At 45.0% G+C, this 18,143-nt stretch overlaps 1 protein-coding gene across 3 annotated transcripts; it reads right to left on the bottom strand.

Moving 5' to 3' along the window:
• Positions 1–50: 50 nt before the first annotated feature.
• Positions 51–17,761, bottom strand: LOC126996545 (isatin hydrolase-like). 3 transcript variants are annotated; one of them, XM_050857096.1, is made up of 6 exons: positions 17,606–17,761; positions 4,065–4,274; positions 3,574–3,698; positions 2,605–2,811; positions 1,872–2,059; positions 51–892 (listed from the first exon to the last, which is right to left on the bottom strand). In XM_050857096.1, exons 2-6 carry the CDS (start codon positions 4,250–4,252, stop codon positions 707–709), a joined length of 894 nt encoding a protein of 297 aa, XP_050713053.1. In that variant the 5' UTR covers positions 4,253–4,274; positions 17,606–17,761; the 3' UTR covers positions 51–706. The 3 variants fall into 3 exon arrangements, with proteins under 3 accessions (XP_050713053.1, XP_050713055.1, XP_050713054.1); XM_050857098.1 differs by having other exon boundaries at positions 4,065–4,260; positions 17,606–17,760; XM_050857097.1 differs by having other exon boundaries at positions 4,065–4,271; positions 17,606–17,758.
• Between the last annotated feature and the right edge of the window lie 382 nt (positions 17,762–18,143).

Genomic DNA, 18,143 nt, shown 5'->3' with positions numbered 1-18,143 from the left:
GTAAATCAATGCGCATACCTTTGTTGCAATTAGTGATGAATACTCTCACGTACCTCCATTTCATGGTTTTATTATGCAATCATCCATTCACATATTCACATATAGTTTCATCACACATGCCTGTAAAAGCCACGTCGCGGGGCAACTACAGTCTACGGCCACTACTGTTACGGGACAAGCAGGCAGGCGCCTGTACGTCCCTCAGCATCACGAGGTGAGGGGCAGGCTGGAAGGCATTTGTTTGTACATTGGTTCAGTTTGCATGCACCAGAGACAGAGCTGTACTTTGGGAACACTTTTATCTATAGTTTCTTTGATTTGTTTTATTCATGTTTTTAAAAACTTGAAATTGCAGTATACATTTTTCCCTCTCAAGGTCGTACAACTGTTTACACATGATCTTGAGTTCTAGTGATTTGTAGCTGAAACTCGAAAATATGTCTGAGCCCTTTAACGTTCAGTATCCTTGCTACGAACTCGTTCACTTCCGACTCGTCTGTTCGCGATGCAGAAAGACTTTCATATTCCTTTCTTTAACACACTTCAGCAAACGACGTCTTGTCCATTACACATTATATAGTTTCGAAAGCAACATTTCCCACTGTTTTTTTTCCCTGGCGCCTTTTGACGCTGCTGGAGGACGTCTCTGAAGTAGGTTTGTGTGTGTGTGATTAGGGAGGAGTTGTGATTCCCTCGCCTCAGTGGCCTAGACGCCCCAGGGAGCACGCAGGACGGGGAAGAGCGGCAGCAGCAGGGCGGGCAGGAAAGGGCGCAGAGCAGGGGCCAGCGACATGGGTCCTTCACCAATCTCCGCGATGATACGTGCCGGGGCACCGCTGCCCTTGCCGATCCTCATGGGCATCACTGTCACGTGCGAGCCGACCGCCGGAAGCTGAGGAAGTAGTTATAGAAATTTATGAGAAAAATCCATATAAAGTTTTAGAGTTGTCTTCATACTAACTTCTTTTCCAATAAAAGTTAGTGAATTAAGTTAGATATTTTTTTTTTTATACTTCGCGCTGTATTGTGATTCAGTAGGGTTCCTTGTTCCAGAAAAGTAAACAAAAAATTTGGTTTCATGACATAATAGCGAAAGTCACCAGTAACAAACATTTACATTATAGTTGCCTCAAGATCATTTATATATCACCCAGAGGAATGTCAGTACCGTGTTCAGAAATATTATACCATACATATACTTTATAAGGAAATGTCAATGCCCTGCTGAGCCATATTCATACTATATTCAGGAATGTGTTTATATGTGTGTTTGTGTACATGTATTTATTTATTTATTTATTTATTTATTTATTTATTTATTTATTTATTTATTTATTTATTTATTTATTTATTTTTTTTTTTGTGTGTGTGTGTGTGTGTGTCCGTCGGTCACTATATACTGAGGGTTCGGAGGGGGTTAACATACCCGAACTCGTGCTACTGTGCAAAGTCAGTCAGAAGAGGATATTGTTTTCAGAGCTGGTAGACTGAAAATAACAAAGCGACAGATGTATCGACTTTGTTGCCTGAAATGGATGCGAACTAATTAAAAAAATTAACCTTTTGGCCAAACTGAAGCGACTTAACGTGAAGAAGACTCAGAAGAGCTATTGTATGTCACGGAAATATTCACGTGTATGTAGACCGTGAAGTAGGTGTTGAAAGGTAGACAAAAGATGTTGCTGCCATTGACTGCATCTCTAGTGATCAATGCTTTTATAATTATAATTTGCGCAAGGTCTGTGGGAACCCATGTCACCTTTTTGGCCTGTATTTTGCGGGGAATAAAGTTCCTGAGGCACTTGTACTCTGTTTCCAAATACCCTGCCTAGTGCATGGAGCTCATGTCCTGTCGATAAATGTTTGCTTACCTTGTCGAGGTTAGCCACGTTCTCGATGCCGTAGATGTTAGCCGCGAACAGCGTAATGTGTGCCGGCATGCGCACCGAGTGCCCATTGTCGAGAGATAACGTGTCGATGCCCACGCCGACGATGCCCGTGGAATGGCTGTTGTTCTGGCCGTGGTGCACCAGCCACTCCGCCGCCTCCTTGCCCAGCCCTGCCCAGGGAAAAAAAAAGGGATGTCATTGAATTCGTACACAAAATACTCTAATAGAGAGAAAAAATACTTTATTCACGAGGTGTTTACTTTATTTAGGTGGGCAAAATACACTTCATGAACGGGACAGTGGATAAATAGAACGTGTTAAGTAGCCATGTGGTAAGGGCTGACGGAGACGAGTGATATGGACAAATATATGAGAATGTGAGACTCAAGTAATAGTTCCGTGTTAATTGTTTTGTTGTGGTGTTCAACTGGCGCTGCACACACCTATAGAGTTCTTAATTCGTATGGTCGAACGTATAATTTTCTTATGCAGTTGTTCAAAGTGACTCCTTTTAAACTCTTTTGTAGGCAGTTTTACATTAGCTTGCTGTTAGTGCAGAAAGGTTTTGACGTGTGTGTGTGTGTGTGTGTGTGTGTCGGTGTGTGTGTGTGTGTCGGTGTCTGTGTGTGTGTGTGTGTGTGTGTGTGTGTGTGTGTGTGTGTGTGTGTGTGTGTGTGTGTGTGTTGTGTTTTCGTGTGTGCTTCCCGTTCGTTACCCGGAAAGTTGAGTTTATTGTTCTCGTCCAGGCCGGCGTAGCTCCAGTAGTTGTTGACCATCTTGCCCCAGCCCGTGCGGACGAAGACGAGGGCGCCGTCGGGGATCACGCCGTGCTCTGCCTCCCAGTCCGTCAGGTCCTTAGGCGTCACCTCGTAGTTCTTCTCCTGCGACTTCCCGATCATTTTGCTCACGTCCACCACCACGGCTGCCACACAAACATATGCACAGAGGGCTACGATGGGACAATCTTCCTCTCTTTATTTCTAGGCTGTGCACCTTTTGATATTAATGGCCCTCCCCTGTCGTTCATCTTTCATCCTCCACCGTCGATCCTTTACTTCTCTCCATCAGTAGGTGTCAGTCAGGCTTTGCACTCTACCCTATACATCCACATCCTTCACACCACACCCGCCATTAAACATATAGAGAGAGCAGTCCTTGATCCGCTAGTCGTCATCAGTCAAGCTTCACACTCCACCCTTTTCCCCCACACCACTTTACACTTTTTCCTTGATTTGCTTTTCTCCATTTCCTATCATCCATTGTACATTCATCGTCCTCTAATCTTTGCCTTTCACTCTCTATTTTAAGCTTCACACTCCACCCTCTATACCCACACCATTCACATGCACCACTTCTACCAATGAACTTAGAAATAGAGAGCCTTTACACTTCATCCTTCTGCGGCGAGAGTTTGTGTGCCTCTCAAGTTAAGGTGATCCTATACTTTGAGGTCTTTGGTTTCATGGTGTCGATAGTCTATAGGTGTGGTAGTTGCGTAGCCTGTGATTAGCTTTAGGGCGTTTTTTGTGTATGGTTTGTAAGGTGCTGCGATGCGTATCAGCAAGGTTTTACCCACACTGTCCTCTCTACCATCCATCCTCCACTCTTCATTAGAAACTCTTCGTCCTACATCCTTTAGCGTCCAGCATAACCCTTCACCTCCCGCCCTTAACCGTCCACCCACCTGGTAACCTCCACAGTCTATCGGTGGGGATGGCTTCCACTGTCCATCCCGTCTCGTTGAAATGCCTCGGGGCGTCGATGTGAGTTCCGGAGTGTTCAGATAGGCAGATGTTGTATAGCTCGACCCTGAAGAGATGTTACTAGTTATGGCCAAGGTCAGGGGAGAGAAAATTAATTGGAAAAGGATACAGTAAAGGAAAATGGCAGGGTAAGAGGAAAGAAGAGTTAAAAGGAATAGGGAAGGACGAAGGGAAAAAGGGCATGCGTGAGGGAGAAAGGAGAGAGAAAATCACTTTTTTTTCTGATCACAGACTTTCTGTTTTCCCATTTTACAAAAAGTAGTTTAGGTGTGTGTGTGTGTGTGTGTGTGTGTGTGTGTGTGTGTGTGTGTGTGTGTGTGTGTGTGTGTGTTTACATCAGCACTTATGACCCCATTAACGTCTCTTTATGTATTTGTTGCGCCTTTAATGTTTTCCGTCCTCTCGTCCTCACCATTGCCTTTGCTTGTTCCGGCCTTTCATCACCAACTCCTGCTTGAACTGGCGGAGCTTGGGGGAGGTCGGGGCGTTCACGTTGTAGGTGTAAGTGAGTTCGATGAGCTCCGACACGGCAGGAGTGACAGCCAGGCTCCCGGTGACCGCTGCCATCACCATCACCAGGGAACAGCCGGGCGGAACCATGCTGGGGGCTGCGAAGGTTCTGCTGGTTAGGGAAGAAGTTGTATAGAAGTATTGGTAGTGATCGTGTAGTAGTAGTAGTAGTAGTAATAGCAGCAGCAGCAGTAATAGTAATCGTAGCAGTAGACTAGTAGTAGTAGTAGTAGTAGCAGTAGTAGTAGTAGTAGAAGTAGTAGTGATGAATGTGGTATTTGCAAAACGAGGAGAAGAGGAGGAGAAACACTAAATCTTCATGACTAGCAACCACGTAAGGCACCCTCTCCCCTTACGTCTCCCCTACACACTCATTCTCTCTCCCACTCCCTCTCCCCGTGTCTCACCTCGTCCCTCTCCCTCTCGTATAGGTCTTCTCTCCCACCCCTTATCTCCTCCCCCACTCTTTCTTTCCCTCACTCTCTCTCCCCTCACCTCCGAAACTCTCTTGTCTAATTCATCACGTTAATGGATACACAAAAATATGTCATCTATTTCACAAGCCCCTCCTCTCCCCCTCCCCCCCCCTCCACCCACACACACACACACACACACACACACACACACACACACACACACACACACACACACACACACACACACACACACACACAAGAACACTACCGTATCCACTTCTGCATATTATTATTATCCTCATCCTCATCATCACCGTCGTCATCCTCCCTCGTTTCCGTGAGAACAATGAAGATGAATTTGTTAATGTAGTACTTGAAGCGAAACTTACGTAAATGTTCTTCTTACGTAACCCCTTGTCGACATACGATATTGTTGGCTTCCCTCTTGTTAGCTTGGCGGCATATTTCATTTCTTTCGCTTACATTTGTTTTGGTTTATTTATTTTGTTTTAGTTGCCAAGTATGAATTGATGGTAAAGAGGAAGCGAGAAAGCATTTGTCTTTAAGGAGGAAGGGTAGTATTTCTCATAGGACGTGTTTGTATATATATGAGAGAGAGAGAGAGAGAGAGAGAGAGAGAGAGAGAGTTGGCATGAGTCCCATAAGCTTGGCCCCCGTCGTCCTGAGATTATTTTGGATGTTGTGTTATTCTCTCTCTCTCTCTCTCTCTCTCTCTCTCTCTCTCTCTCCGAATTATATAATTAAACAAATAAACCTCATCCACATTCTTTTAGCAGTCAACGATCAAGATTTTTTTTTCTTTATTTTATGGGTTTTTTTCATTTTTCTTTCTTTTTATAAATCTACATTCATTTTTTTTTTAATTATCTGCATATTTTCTCACTCATTAAACTATATACAATGTGCCAAGTGTGACGTCATACACCTTAAAAAATCTCGAACTATCACCTCATCCTCTTCCTCCACCTCCTCCTCCTCCTCCACCTCCTCCTCCTCCTCCTCCTCCTCCTCTTCTTCCTCTCACTCCTCCTCCTCCTCGACCTTTTCATTTTCTTCATCATTCTTCTCCTGCTTTGTTTGTTTTTTTCTCGTTTTTGCTCATTTTATTCTTTCTTCTCTATTTGTTCCTTCTCCTCCTCCACCTCCACCTCCACCGCCTCCTCCTCCTCCTCTTTCTTCTCCTCCTTGCAGTATGGTGATTTTGAAGCTCAGTTGCCAATCGTGTGACGAAAGTGATGAACCCAACGACTCGTGACATTTATTTACAAGTGAGGGATTGCGGGACCAGGTGTTGAGGGGACATTCAGGTGCCTGGAGGTGAGGTGGGGAAGACGGGCAAGGGTGCTGTGGCCGGGAGGGGAGGGGGAAGGAGAGGGGGCTGGTGGTGGTGTTGGGGGATTTGGGGGTTGGTATTGATGTGTTCGAGTTTGGTGGTGGTGGTGGTGGTGGTGACGTTGGTGGTGATCGTCAAGGTGAGATTATTGATTTAAAGGAGATACTTGCTTGCCTTTTACGCTTTGTCACTCTTGCACTATAAGCTTGCCTTTTACGCTTTGTCACTCTTGCACTATAATAACGTAAGGGATTTAGATCAAGACCCGTCAAAAAAAGAAGGTAATGGAAGTTGATGTACACGTTCGTTTCTCTTAAAAAAAGTATGAAAAGTATTATTATTGCCAGGGTGGGTTCCATGACGAGCTGTGTTGTGGATGTGTTCAAGAACATTCCTTCTTCGTGACCCGCCTGTTCCAAGAATGGTAGTGGTGGTGGAGGTGGTGGTGGTGGTGGTATTGGTGGTCGTGGTTAATATTGCCTCTTTTGAGGTAAAGAGACACGGTCTAACCTATGAGCCCGTCAGTGAGGAGCAGCAATACATGGGAACTCAGCGCGGTGGAGGACAATTTTTGCAGAGGGCAATAAGTGACTCAGTCCTCGACGAGGCGACGACTGATGCAGCTTTTTCTGTATCTGATGCATTTTGGTCATGAGGGTAATTGCGGAGATGGTGCGTGACGGGGCATCGGAGCAGATAGTGGAGAAGAGGTTCGTGGTCCTCCTCAAGGCAGTGCTCACAAGGTTCAGGGCGGTCATAAATTTGTCATGCACACAGAAATCCGAGCGGTGCTGTCCTGGGAGGGTGGACTAAAGGCTCTTGTTTGGTGGCTGTTGTGTAATAAGTGGCGGAACGAGAGCATGTGGCAACGTGATCCCTCAAGTCAAGTGAGATGGACTGAAAGGCTGCTGCATTGACCTGAGATTTTATCTGAGCCAGACTGAGATGAGTGGTGATATCTGGATCTGTGCGCTGCGTTGCACTACGAGCGGCACTATCAGCCCTCTCGTTGCCCAAGATGCCCACATGGCCAGGCACCCAGTGTTGCTTGATAGTGTTGTTCGCCATGCTGAGTGTGTGCATCTCTTTTTAGATGGAGGTAAGGAGATGCACGTTATCTGCAAAATTTGTTTGGCTGAGTGCTTTCAAGGCAGAGAATGAGTCGCTGTGCAGCACAAAAGTGGTATCATGTGTGTTGTTGGCGTGCCGAAGGGCTTGGTGAATTGCTATGAGCTCAACCAGGACGACAGACGTACCCGTGCTGAGCCTGAAGGCATGCGTTTGGTTGCCGCACACAAACGCAGCTCCAGCAGCACCCTTCTCATCTACTGAACCATCAGTGTAATAGTGTAAGGAATGAAAGGTGGAGAGACTGTGGCGGTGTGGGATCGATAAGAGGGAAGATAAATTATTTCGCGTGATTTTCTTTTTACAGCCAGTTAAGGGAAGGCAGGTGGACCAAAACCCATGGCAAATAACATTGGACGCAACATGCTACATATAGTAATAAAAAACTGAAATGTATGACCCTTGTGCTCCCTGTCTTACTCTATGGTTGTGAGACATGGACACTAAATGGGGACTTCGAGAAGCGGATTGATGCCTTTGGTAATATGTGTCTACGCAGAATCATGGGATATCGCTGGAACCACATTGCATTACATCTCAAGGACACATTCCTCTCTGCTGCACGCACTCAAGCTTTAATCGAACTCGTTCCCTTTACTACGCGTGCTGCGATGAGGCACACGTGTGGACCAAGCGGGGCCCTTCCTTATTTATACTCCCATCGATCGTGAAGGGGATGACGTGTGTAAAGTCGGCATTCTCAGACCTTCCTTCCTCTCACATTAAGAAATTCCAAAGGCCGACAAGGAGATTAATTACTTTCTCATGACTGTTCTTTTAAGTTCATGTTACAGAGGCTTTGTCAGACCACCACTGCAGGGATCATGAAATTACTCAGTGGAAATGTCAACTCCTGCGATAGCCTTGTCTGGTGTGTGTGTTTGGGCGCCGAAATGTTGAAGAATATGGTCCTCACAGAATCCTTTGAGCACAGCGACAGTCATTATTCATACATTTTTTAATCAGCAGTTCTATCATGGACTAAACTGCTATATGTCGTCTGTTTGTTTGCTTAAAAGATGATGGTTTAGTTAGAGGTCAAAGGCTGCATTGTTTCTCTGCGCACACAACATGACCTCACCTTTCTGAGCCTCACGTGAGAGTTTCATGTTCATAGTTAGACCAGAATAAACAGTTTTCGAATAGTAACTTCATTTAGTAGCATTAATCGTGAAGTATACAAATCGTTGTACTCGATCTATTTTTTATTTATTTTTTATTATCAAGTCGAATATTTTTCCTACCATTGTTTTCAGGTGGGAAGAATTTAGACGGTTTACCTGTCAGTGCGTCTTCCTCTTTGTCGAGTTTTTGCATCAGCGCCGAGTGAAGTCATGTGGGTGTCGGTGCTAATTTTGGCGCGCGTAGTCGTGGATCAGGATGGCAGGAAGGTAGGCAGGCAGGTAGGTAGGTAGGCCTTAGGTTGGCAGAGGAGACGAAACCTTACATCACGGGACGGGGGAGAGGAGGTGAAATATGATGATGATGATGATGATGATGATGATGATGATGATGAGGAGGAGGAGGAGGAGGAGGAGGAGGAAAAAGATTAACCAATACAAGGAAATCGTTCGAACCGTTTATCACCCATTGTCTTTTCTGTGAATCGATACTGCTCGGGCGAGATAGGGACAGAAAAGTGAAACAGGCATAAGGAGGAGGAAGAAGAAGAAGAAGAAAAAGAAAAAAAGAAGAAAAGGAAGAAGAATAAAAAGCTGGTTTACGTAAAGATGCAACCAAGTAAAAGACTCATTTTCCGACCTTTGTCTCCAGTGGCAATGCTCGTTGTCCTACAGTCGACCTTTTCCAGTGTGTTTGTTTGTTTGTTGATAGGAGAGCGTGGCGGTGAGTCGGGCAAGTCTGTTTAGTTTGGATGCCATGCAGGCCGTAGGAAGTAAAGATCAGGTTTGCTGTGTATTTGTGTTTTCTCTCTCTCTCTCTCTCTCTCTCTCTCTCTCTCTCTCTCTCTCTCTCTCTCTCTCCTGTACAAATTTTACGTGCTAGGTATATTTAACGTCAAACCGAGCGACATTACTGAAGATCGTACCACTTCAGTTTTTATTTCAATTTTACCAATACAAGGTTGATTTAGCGTGAGAGTGAGCCACAGTAATCACCCACCTGGCCGCCGCATCGCTGAGATTACAGGTATTGACTCTAATGTTGCGTCACTAATCCCCGTAAGAGAAAATTACTTAATGCCTATCTGCAAACATTTCTTCCCCTCGTGGCGCGCCTCGTCAAGCCTAACCTGCGAGCTACACGTAAGAGGAGGCTGATGAGGCTATTTTAAGGCTCGGGGCGTATCCGGTGTATGGCGGCAAAGAAGAAAGAAAAAGAAGAGGAAGAGGTGGCGGTTCATTCCTCGCCTCAACACAGAAGAAGAAGTGGCGGTTCATTCCTCGCCTCAACACAGAAGAAGAATTGGCGGCTCATTCCCCTCCTCAACACAAAGTCAGATTGGTGAGAGGGAAGAATTGCCATAATGGAACACGCGACATACTCAAAGGTCCGCAAACGGCATCTATCCTTCTTTTCCTTCCTTTACTACCAAACATCCTTGCACAGTCCCTTCTCTCTCTTTCTTTACAGCTAACCATACCTGCTCAGTCCTTTCTCTCTCCTCAACCAAACATCCTCGCTCTGTCCCTTCTCTCCCTTCATTTGCAACCAATCATCTTTCATCTATTTGTCCTTCCTCCCTTTCTTGACAACCAACCATCTAGATCTCTTTGTCGTTTATATTTTCTGTTCCTTGACAACTAATCAGTCTTCTCTGTTTTGTCTTTTTTTCCACGATAACCAATCACTTCTCTCTTCCTTGATAGCCAACCTTCCTTGCCCTCGAGACAACTTAATATTCTTTTATTTTTTGGCACTTCTCCTTTTTCTTTGACAACCAACCATCCTTATACTGTCCATGCCGTCTCAGAAATCAGGACAGCCAACTATCCTCCCTCTGTCCATTCTCTCGCTTTCTTGAGTGCATAAAACGATGCTGCTCAGTCCATTGTCTAAAAGTTTGGTTGTCTGTTGACTCACATTCTCTCTCTCTCTCTCTCTCTCTCTCTCTCTCTCTCTCTCTCTCTCTCTCTGTTTCTCTTTCTCTTTCTCTCTCTCCTCTCCTCTTCTCTTCTCCCTCACTATCCTTTCGTACTATAAATCCCTGAGCCTCCTTTTTCTTTTCTTTTTCTTTTCGGATATAGATATTATTAAATGTTGAATTATGGTGTGACTGGGCGGAAAAAAATAGAGACGTGATTTTTAAGGCTTTAGAGTTTATAGACTTCCGTTTTCTTCTTTCCTTTCTCTTTTTTTTTCATATATATCTTCTCGTAAGGGCGGCAGCAGTGAGGTGTCAGGCAGGAATGGGATAAAGCATCTTTTTCTTTCCATCTTGGCACGGAGCACCACAACATCGACAGTAACAGCCAATGGGATAAGACAAGAGCACCGGAGAATAAATGGATTAGTCTTGCTGGTACTTCTACTTACCTAGTTACTTTAAGAGGAAATGGAAGAGGATTGATCCTCTTCTAAACCTCTTAATCCTCTTCCATTTCCTCTTAATCCTCTTCTCAACCTCTTAAGAGGAAATGGAAGAGGATTAAGAGGTTTAGAAGAGGATTAATCCCCTTCCATTTCCTCTTAAGCTCTTTTGCTGCTGATTCTGTTGTTGATAACCCGTTGCCACCCATGCTCACTCACATTGCAAGAAAGGGGAGAGGGGGTGTTTGGGAGGACGTGGCAAGTGCATTAGTTGTTAGGGATACATGACTGGGTGGGTGGGTAAGTGTATTAGGATTCTTGAGTGGGTGGGCGAAAGAAATGGGTGGTAGATGGGTAGTACTTATGGTTTTATATATACAACAGATGAATGAACGCAGTGCAAAACGTGAAAAGCAAAAAAAGCCTGTTATCCACTGCTCCTTCAAAGAAAATAGAATGAGAGGCTTGAGCTTGATTGGGTTGGGTTTAATGGGCAAGGTAGGTGAGTGAGTAGCTGGGGGCCTTGAGTTAGATGGGTGCGTTGGTATTAGGTGAGTGAGGTAAGAGGAACACCGGTGGATGAGTAGTTAAAGTAAAGGAATCACTTGGTAATTTACGCCTTGACAAAGAATGTAAAACGAGCTTTTTTAGTCTTTTTAATATGTTTGCATCATTTTGGTCATCCCTCTCTTTAGTGATTCGAGGAAACGAGTGTGAGAGAGGAGAGAAGCATTGCAAACGTGTGTGTATGATGCATGAGAAGAGAAAAGCTTGGGAGGCAACTCGAGAAAAACTAAACAGGGGAGAAAGAAGAGTGATTCGAAAGATATATAGAAGTTTATGTGGCTGTGGCCGTGTTGACAGAAAACGAAGAGGCGTGGTCGAGGGTGGGAGGGAGGAGGTAAGAGAGGATGGGAACTGCGTGGGTGTGGCTCAGTGTGTGTGTGTTGACAGAAAACGAAGAGGCGTGGTCGAGGGTGGGAGGGAGGAGGTAAGAGAGGATGGGAACTGCGTGTGTGTGGCTCCGTGTGTGTGTGTGTGTGTGTGTAGACCGTCAGAGGTGGGACGAAGAATTAGTTAGGGCGGTCAGATCATGTCTATCTTTGGCGGCTTCGTCCGCCTCGCCTCCTCCCCGTCACGCTTGTCGTCCAGGCGGCTCAACGCGGACATACCAAGGGAAACATGCAAGAAACAAACACGTGCAACTGAAGTGTTTGCAGATGAGCCGAGATACTGCTAAACAGACTGAAAAACTGCTCAATATTTAAGTGCTTATTTAACAGGTTTGCCCCTAAATATCAAAGACAAATAATCGAGTAATTCCTGTTTTTATACTGAACATAAACATGAAAGTCTTGACAATTATACAGTTTTAAACAAATCTTTCTAACGTGGAGATCTTTCACTCTCAACCCCCCCTACCTCCTCCTCCTCCTCCTCCTCCTCCTCTCTCCCCTTGTTTTCTTGTTACTATTGCTGGTCTCTTTGTTTTCATCAGGTCAGCTATAACTATATTGAAGTTTTTTTTTATTTTAGCATTGTGTTATACATTGAACTGGCGGGTAGCGTGAGGAGGCCTCTTCCGTGGGAGATGCACCTGGCCTGGCCTTTCGGAGATCTGTTCAGGTGTTCACCCTAGGGAAAACCTCTCCTCCTCCTCCTCCCTCTCTTCCTATCTCTTCCTGGACATGGGCGTGGGAGGCGTGGTCGGTATCAGTGTGTGTGTGTGTGTGTGTGTGTGTGTGTGTGTGTGTGTGTGTTGCTTTTACCCCGCCGTCACGTTCCTCTGCTCTTTTTTACACTTAGCAGCGCAGCAACCGACACATGTTTACATTTCCACCTCGCATTCCTACACACACACACACACACACACACACACGAAAAAAAGCGATCATAGTAAGTAACGTGTGTGTGTGTGTGTGTGTGTGTGTGTGTGTGTATAACCAGCGGAAGAAAGAGTAGAGTCTTGAGTGAATATCTTTGTTTGCAGGAAGAGAGCAAAGGGAGAACGGAAGGGAGTGCTGGTGGGAATGGGAGAAAGGAGAGGAGAAGAGAGTGGAATAAAAACTGAGTAAGAAAGGGTAAATGAAACGGAAGTGGAGGTGAGATATTGAGAGTAAGAAAGGAGGTATAAAAAGAAGGCAGGAAAGAACAGAGACGGAAGAGGAAGAGGAGATGAAGGACAAAAATAAACACAAGAACCATAAACTCAACGGCCTGGAAAGACAAGGGAAGGAGCAGTCGCCCTGCCAAGACAAATGGACCGACACATGTACCCTGCTCACCCTGCCCATTCCATGCCTTGTTACTTTTCTCCACTTCTGTTTTAAAATTTCCCCCCCCCCCCCCCCCCCCGTTGTGCCCTATACCCTGCCGAGATGTGTGTGTATACAGATGCACCCACTCTGCTTCCTCTGCCATGTTCCCTGTCCCTCACTTCTCCTCTCCTTGTCAGATACATTCACCAGTTTCTGTACTTATGTGTTATCTTCCCCTTTCACCTCCTTCCCTCTCATCTCCTTTCCTTAGTCTTGTTTATTCCATTTCTCTTTTTATGTGTTATCTCCCCTTTCACCTCCTTCCCTTTTATCTTCTACCCTTAAGTCTTAGCAAGCCCATTTCTGTGTTTATTTTATATATTATCTTTCCTTTGCACCCTTTCCCCTTCACCTCCTTCCTTTTTATTAGTCTTTCACCTTCTCTTATTTAGCCCATTTCTGTTCTTATGTGGCACTTTTTTCCGCCCTTTTCCTTTTACCTCCTTTATTTTTATTAGTCTCACTCGGTCATATTTATCCCGATTTGTTCTTATGTGCCATCTTTCCTTAGTTTACACCTTTTTCCTTTCATCCTCTTCCCTTGGGTCAATCTTTCTCGTCTCCTCTCTTTGCCTTTCCCTTTGCCATTCAACTCCTTTCCTTCCCGTCATTTCTCTCAACCCTGTGCCCTTTCTTTCCACCTCTCGATTTGTTCTTATGTGCCATCTTTCCCTAGTTTACACCTTTTCCCTTTCATCCTCTTTCCTTGGGTCAATCTTTCTCGTCTCCTCTCTTTGCCTTTCCCTTTGCCATTCAACTCCTTTCTTTCCCGTCGTTCCTCTCATCCCTGTGCCCTTTTTTTCCGCCTCTCCTACATCCTGTCACTCTTTCATTTCCCACTGTCACACTTATCACTCTCGTTCCTCGCCCACGTGTCACTTGATGCGTGCTCTGTCGCTTACTTTCCTTCCTGTCACTTGTTATGGTTACCCACTCTCTGTCTGTCTGTTGCATCATCTCTTGTGCGGTAGAATTAAAACCTGTCCCTCGCCACTCACGTATATTCCCCTTCCTCGATCCACCTCCCTCCTCCTCCCTTGTAACCCTGCTTCAAGTTACTCTCGTATTATCCTCTGCCCTCTTGGTTGTTCTGTTTTGCTATTCCTACTCTAAATCGCACACGTTTTTTTTTCCCTTTCCCCTCTGACAACATGCTCGAATGACGTCAGATGAGTAAGAGATATTTTTTTTCCCGCTCTTTATTTTTTATTATATTTATTTATATATATTTTTTTTTTGCGAACGTGGTTGTTGGGTTGTTGTTGTTGTTGCTTCCTAATGCGGACAGTTCTTATGTCATTTTTATTATCGTCACCCTTGTATTTTTTTTTATATATTATTTCACGTTTGTTTTATTGCTACGTGTCATTTTTCGTTCTGTTTCCTGTATGATTTTCCTTGTATTACTTGTTAGTGTACGGCCTCGTTTTTTCTTGACTTTATTTTATTTGTTTCTGTAATTCAATTATTAAGATGACGATGTATCTGGAGGCTCATAACTAAAACTGTGTGTGTGTGTGTGTGTGTGTGTGTGTGTGTGTGTGTGTGTGTGTGTGTGTGTGTGTGTGTGTGTGTGTGTGTGTGTGCAAGCGCGAAATCTCTATACCATGCTGAAGGGACGTGAAGAATCGCTAATACCTGAGAAGAACCATTGCTAATCGCTAACCTTGGCAAGAAACACTAAACTTAGCCACTAAAATAGACTACAGCTTCTTAATGTCGTAATTGGATCATTTTTCTTTTCCACGGGAGTTGCATGTCATTACACCCACGCTCAAAATCATCCAGTCACCTCTTACGTCCATCCTTACGTCCCTCCGCCTCTTCTTTAATTTAATCCTCTTGCTCTCCATCTCTCACCTATCTTACTCTTTAAAGCTCTCACTCCTATACCCTCCATCCCTGTATCTTTTCATCTCTTCTCTCCCCTCCCGTTCCATCCCATAGTCTCCCTTCTCCATCACACCAGCTCTCCTCACCACTGTTCCTTCTTCCTTCCCTTACCCACCCTTCCCTATCCCCTCCGTTTATTCCTCACCACAGCCATCCACTCACAGAGGAGCTAAGAAAGAAGACCCCGGCGAGAGTAAGGGAAGAAAAGAGTTTGGGCGACAGACTGGGGAAGGGAAGGATGGGACATGTGGGTTGAGTTTGGGGTTGAAATGGGTGAGGGTGTGGGTGGAGGAGGGTGGAATGTGCCATGTTGTTGTTGGTGGTGATGGTGGTTGTTGTTGTTGTTGTTGTTAATATTGCCTCTTTTGAGGTAAAGAGACACGGGCTAACCTATGAGCCCGTCAGTGAGGAGCAGTAATACATGGGAACTCAGCGCGGTGGAGGACAATTTTTGCAGAGGGCAAGAAGTGACTCACAAGGGTGACTCAGTCCTCGACGAGGCGACGACTGCTGCAGCTTTTTCTGTATCTGATGCATTTTGGTCATGAGGGTAATTGCGGAGATGCTGCGTGACGGGGCATCGGAGCAGATAGTGGAGAAGAGGTTCATGGTCCTCCTCAAGGCAGTGCTCACAAGGTTCAGGGCGGTCACAAATTTGTGATGCACACAGAAATCCGAGCGGTGCTGTCCTGGGAGGGAGGACTAAAGGCTCTTGTTTGGTGGCTGTTGTGTAATAAGTGGCGGAACGAGAGCATGTGGCAACGTGATCCCTCAAGTCAAGTGAGATGGACCGAAGGGCTGCTGCATTGACCTGAGATTTTATCTGAGCCAGACTGAGATGAGTGGTGATATCTGGATCTGTGCGCTGCGTTGCACTACGAGCGGCACTATCAGCCCTCTCGTTGCCCAAGATGCCCACATGGCCAGGCACCCAGTGTAGCTTGATAGTGTGGTGGTGGTGCTTTTGTTCGGTAGACTTTTTTGGGGAGCTGTTTAGTTAGTTAAAAGAAAGATAAGGGTTAGTCAGGAGGAGGAGGAGGAGCAGAAGGATTGTAGTACATATAGCATGAGAATTTTGCGGTAGTAGTAGTAGTGGTAGTAGTAGTAGTAGTAGTAGTAGTAATAGTAATAGTAGTAGTAGTAGGAGTAATAGTAATAGTAGTAATAGTAGTAGTAGTAGTAGTAGTAGTAGTAGTAATAGTAATAGTAATAGTAATAGGAGTAAGAGTAAGAGTAAGAGTAAGAGTAGTAGTAGTAGTAGTAGTAATAGTAATAGTAATAGTAATAGTAGTAGTAATAGTAATAGTAATAGTAATAGTAATAGTAATAGTAATAGTAGTAGTAGCAGGAGTAAGAGTAGTTGTCATCGTCGTCGTCATCGTTATAGGTGAAACAGTAACAGTAACAGTAACAGTAGTAGGGTTCGTATTAACTTTGAACGGTAAAAAAAAAAGTGAGCCAGAAGATAAATAATTGACAAAAACAAAATATAGAAAGGCTGACCCCTGGTATGAAAAGAAAAGGAATCATATAGTCACCAGATCTTTGAAGAATGAGAGCCATATTCTTGCACCTCTCTGAACCCAGTCACACACATTCAACAAGGCTTTCGCAGGAGTTGTGGACATTTCCATGGGTAATCTCATGAGTCAGGTGGTAGTTTGACTAAGCCTCTGCACCGTGAATGTGAAAAAAGACTCATGAGAATGCGTTTATCCTCTATTTTGGGCCTTAGAAATGATTGATGTTTGAGCCGGAAGCGTTTAAGAAAATCGATCCTTCCATGTTCATGCGGGCGACTCTTCCTCCGAAACTCGTTGATTGTCGTTGTTGTCGGGGCAGCACGTCAGGTTCACGCCGCTCTTGTCGTCCCTCCCTCGGCCACGCCTTGAGCCCCGCCCGCGTAAGTGAGTCACGCTCTCGGCGGCAGCAACAACAAGACGGACTCGAAAAACAGGTCATTAGGTATTCTTTATTGAAGGTGGCTCGGGGTGTGAGTGTCCCGCACGAGTTAATGCCGCGCCACAAGACCTTGAGACCGCGTTCTTGTCATTATTATTATTGTTGTTGTTGTTCTTGTGTGTGTGTTTGTGTGTGTGTTTATGGGCGTTTTGTATTTGTACGTATCCCTCGTATTATTATATTATTGTTATGTATAATATTTTGGACCATAAGTTTAATAATATATTGTGAATTGTATAGGCCTATTTCAAGGAGCTTAGAAATTTCCATCTAGCTGTCTATTTATCCATCTATCTGTGTGTGTGTGTGTGTGTATGTGTGTGTGTGTGTGTGTGTGTGTGTGTGTGTGTGTGTGTGTGTGTGTGTGTGTGTGTGTGTGTGTGTGTGTGTGTGTGTGTGTGTGTGTGTGTGTGTGTGTGTGTGTGTGTGTGAAGGTGCTAGGAGAATGGATACGTAGTGAATGGAGGGTCAGTGCGAGTTTGTGGGTATATGGTATTAATTTGTCTTAGCCCCGTCGTGAGCAAGAGCCACCCCCCTTAACGCCGCTCGTCAGGTCACGTCACAAGGCAGTGGACGCCAGTGGTAGTGGATATGAAGACAGAAGGATAAGAGGAAGTGTTGCCTCATCGAAGGGGTTGTACTGGTAAGGTTCTTTGCACCTGCTCACTGGGTTTATTACGTACTTTCTTCCATTTATTTTTATTTTTCAAGTTTTTAATTTTCATTTCCTTTTATACTGGTTTTGTTAATATATAAATACATATAACTGTTCCAGGTTAATATTGAAGATACACTGACTGATAAACACACACACACACACACCTCAATCTCATATGCGTTCAAGGAAAAAAATAAACAGCAAAGTCCCCCCTCTTTCTCTTACCTGATAAAAAGAAACACGCCTTGATATCACGAAAGAAAAACTGGATGCAGGAGGAGACGAGGCACAGACGGGCCAAGGGCGGGGCACTGGGCACTGAGCTGAGGAAGATGCTGCTGCTATGGTCCGGTCTCTGGCACGTTCTAGACAAGACTGGGCCTTTGCCAGGCACAAGGGCCACTATTACCACTCTCCCTCTGCCCCCTCTCTCCTCCCCCTAGCTGCCCCCTTCCCTTCAGCTTTCCTCTCCCGGAGCTCCCATCCTCTCCCCCTCTTCTTTCCTCTCCCTCTTTTGTCCCCTCTCTCATTATTGCCCCACTCTCTCTCTCTCTCTCTCTCTCTCTCTCTCTCTCTCTCTCTCTCTCTCTCTCTCTCTCTCTCTCTCTCTCTCTCTCTCTCTCTCTCTCTCTCTCTCTCTCTCTCTCTTTTCCCTTCTCTGCCCCCTCTTTCAATTACTGTCACGCCTCTCCTTTTTCTGTCACTCGTGTAGAGCCCCCACCCTCCCTGCGGCTCCTTTCCCCTAAGACTTTTCCCTCCCCTT

Source organism: Eriocheir sinensis, chromosome 10 (assembly GCF_024679095.1).
Source record: "Eriocheir sinensis breed Jianghai 21 chromosome 10, ASM2467909v1, whole genome shotgun sequence".
In the NCBI taxonomy this organism is placed as follows: Eukaryota; Metazoa; Arthropoda; class Malacostraca; order Decapoda; family Varunidae; genus Eriocheir; species Eriocheir sinensis.
The sequence above is the reverse complement of the archived record's forward strand: the minus strand, read 5'-3'. Positions and strand labels throughout refer to the sequence as shown.

What these genes read in the sequence shown, in the direction of transcription:
- LOC126996545 (XM_050857096.1), bottom strand. Translation starts at nt 4,252, where the DNA reads ATGGTTCCGCCCGGCTGTTCCCTGGTGATGGTGATGGCAGCGGTCACC. An exon ending in CAATAAACTCAACTTTCCGG is followed by an intron (nt 2,060 to 2,604) that starts GTAACGAACGGG and finishes TTCCCTGGGCAG; the next exon opens with GGCTGGGCAAGGAGGCGGCG. An exon ending in ACGTGGCTAACCTCGACAAG is followed by an intron (nt 893 to 1,871) that starts GTAAGCAAACAT and finishes CTACTTCCTCAG; the next exon opens with CTTCCGGCGGTCGGCTCGCA.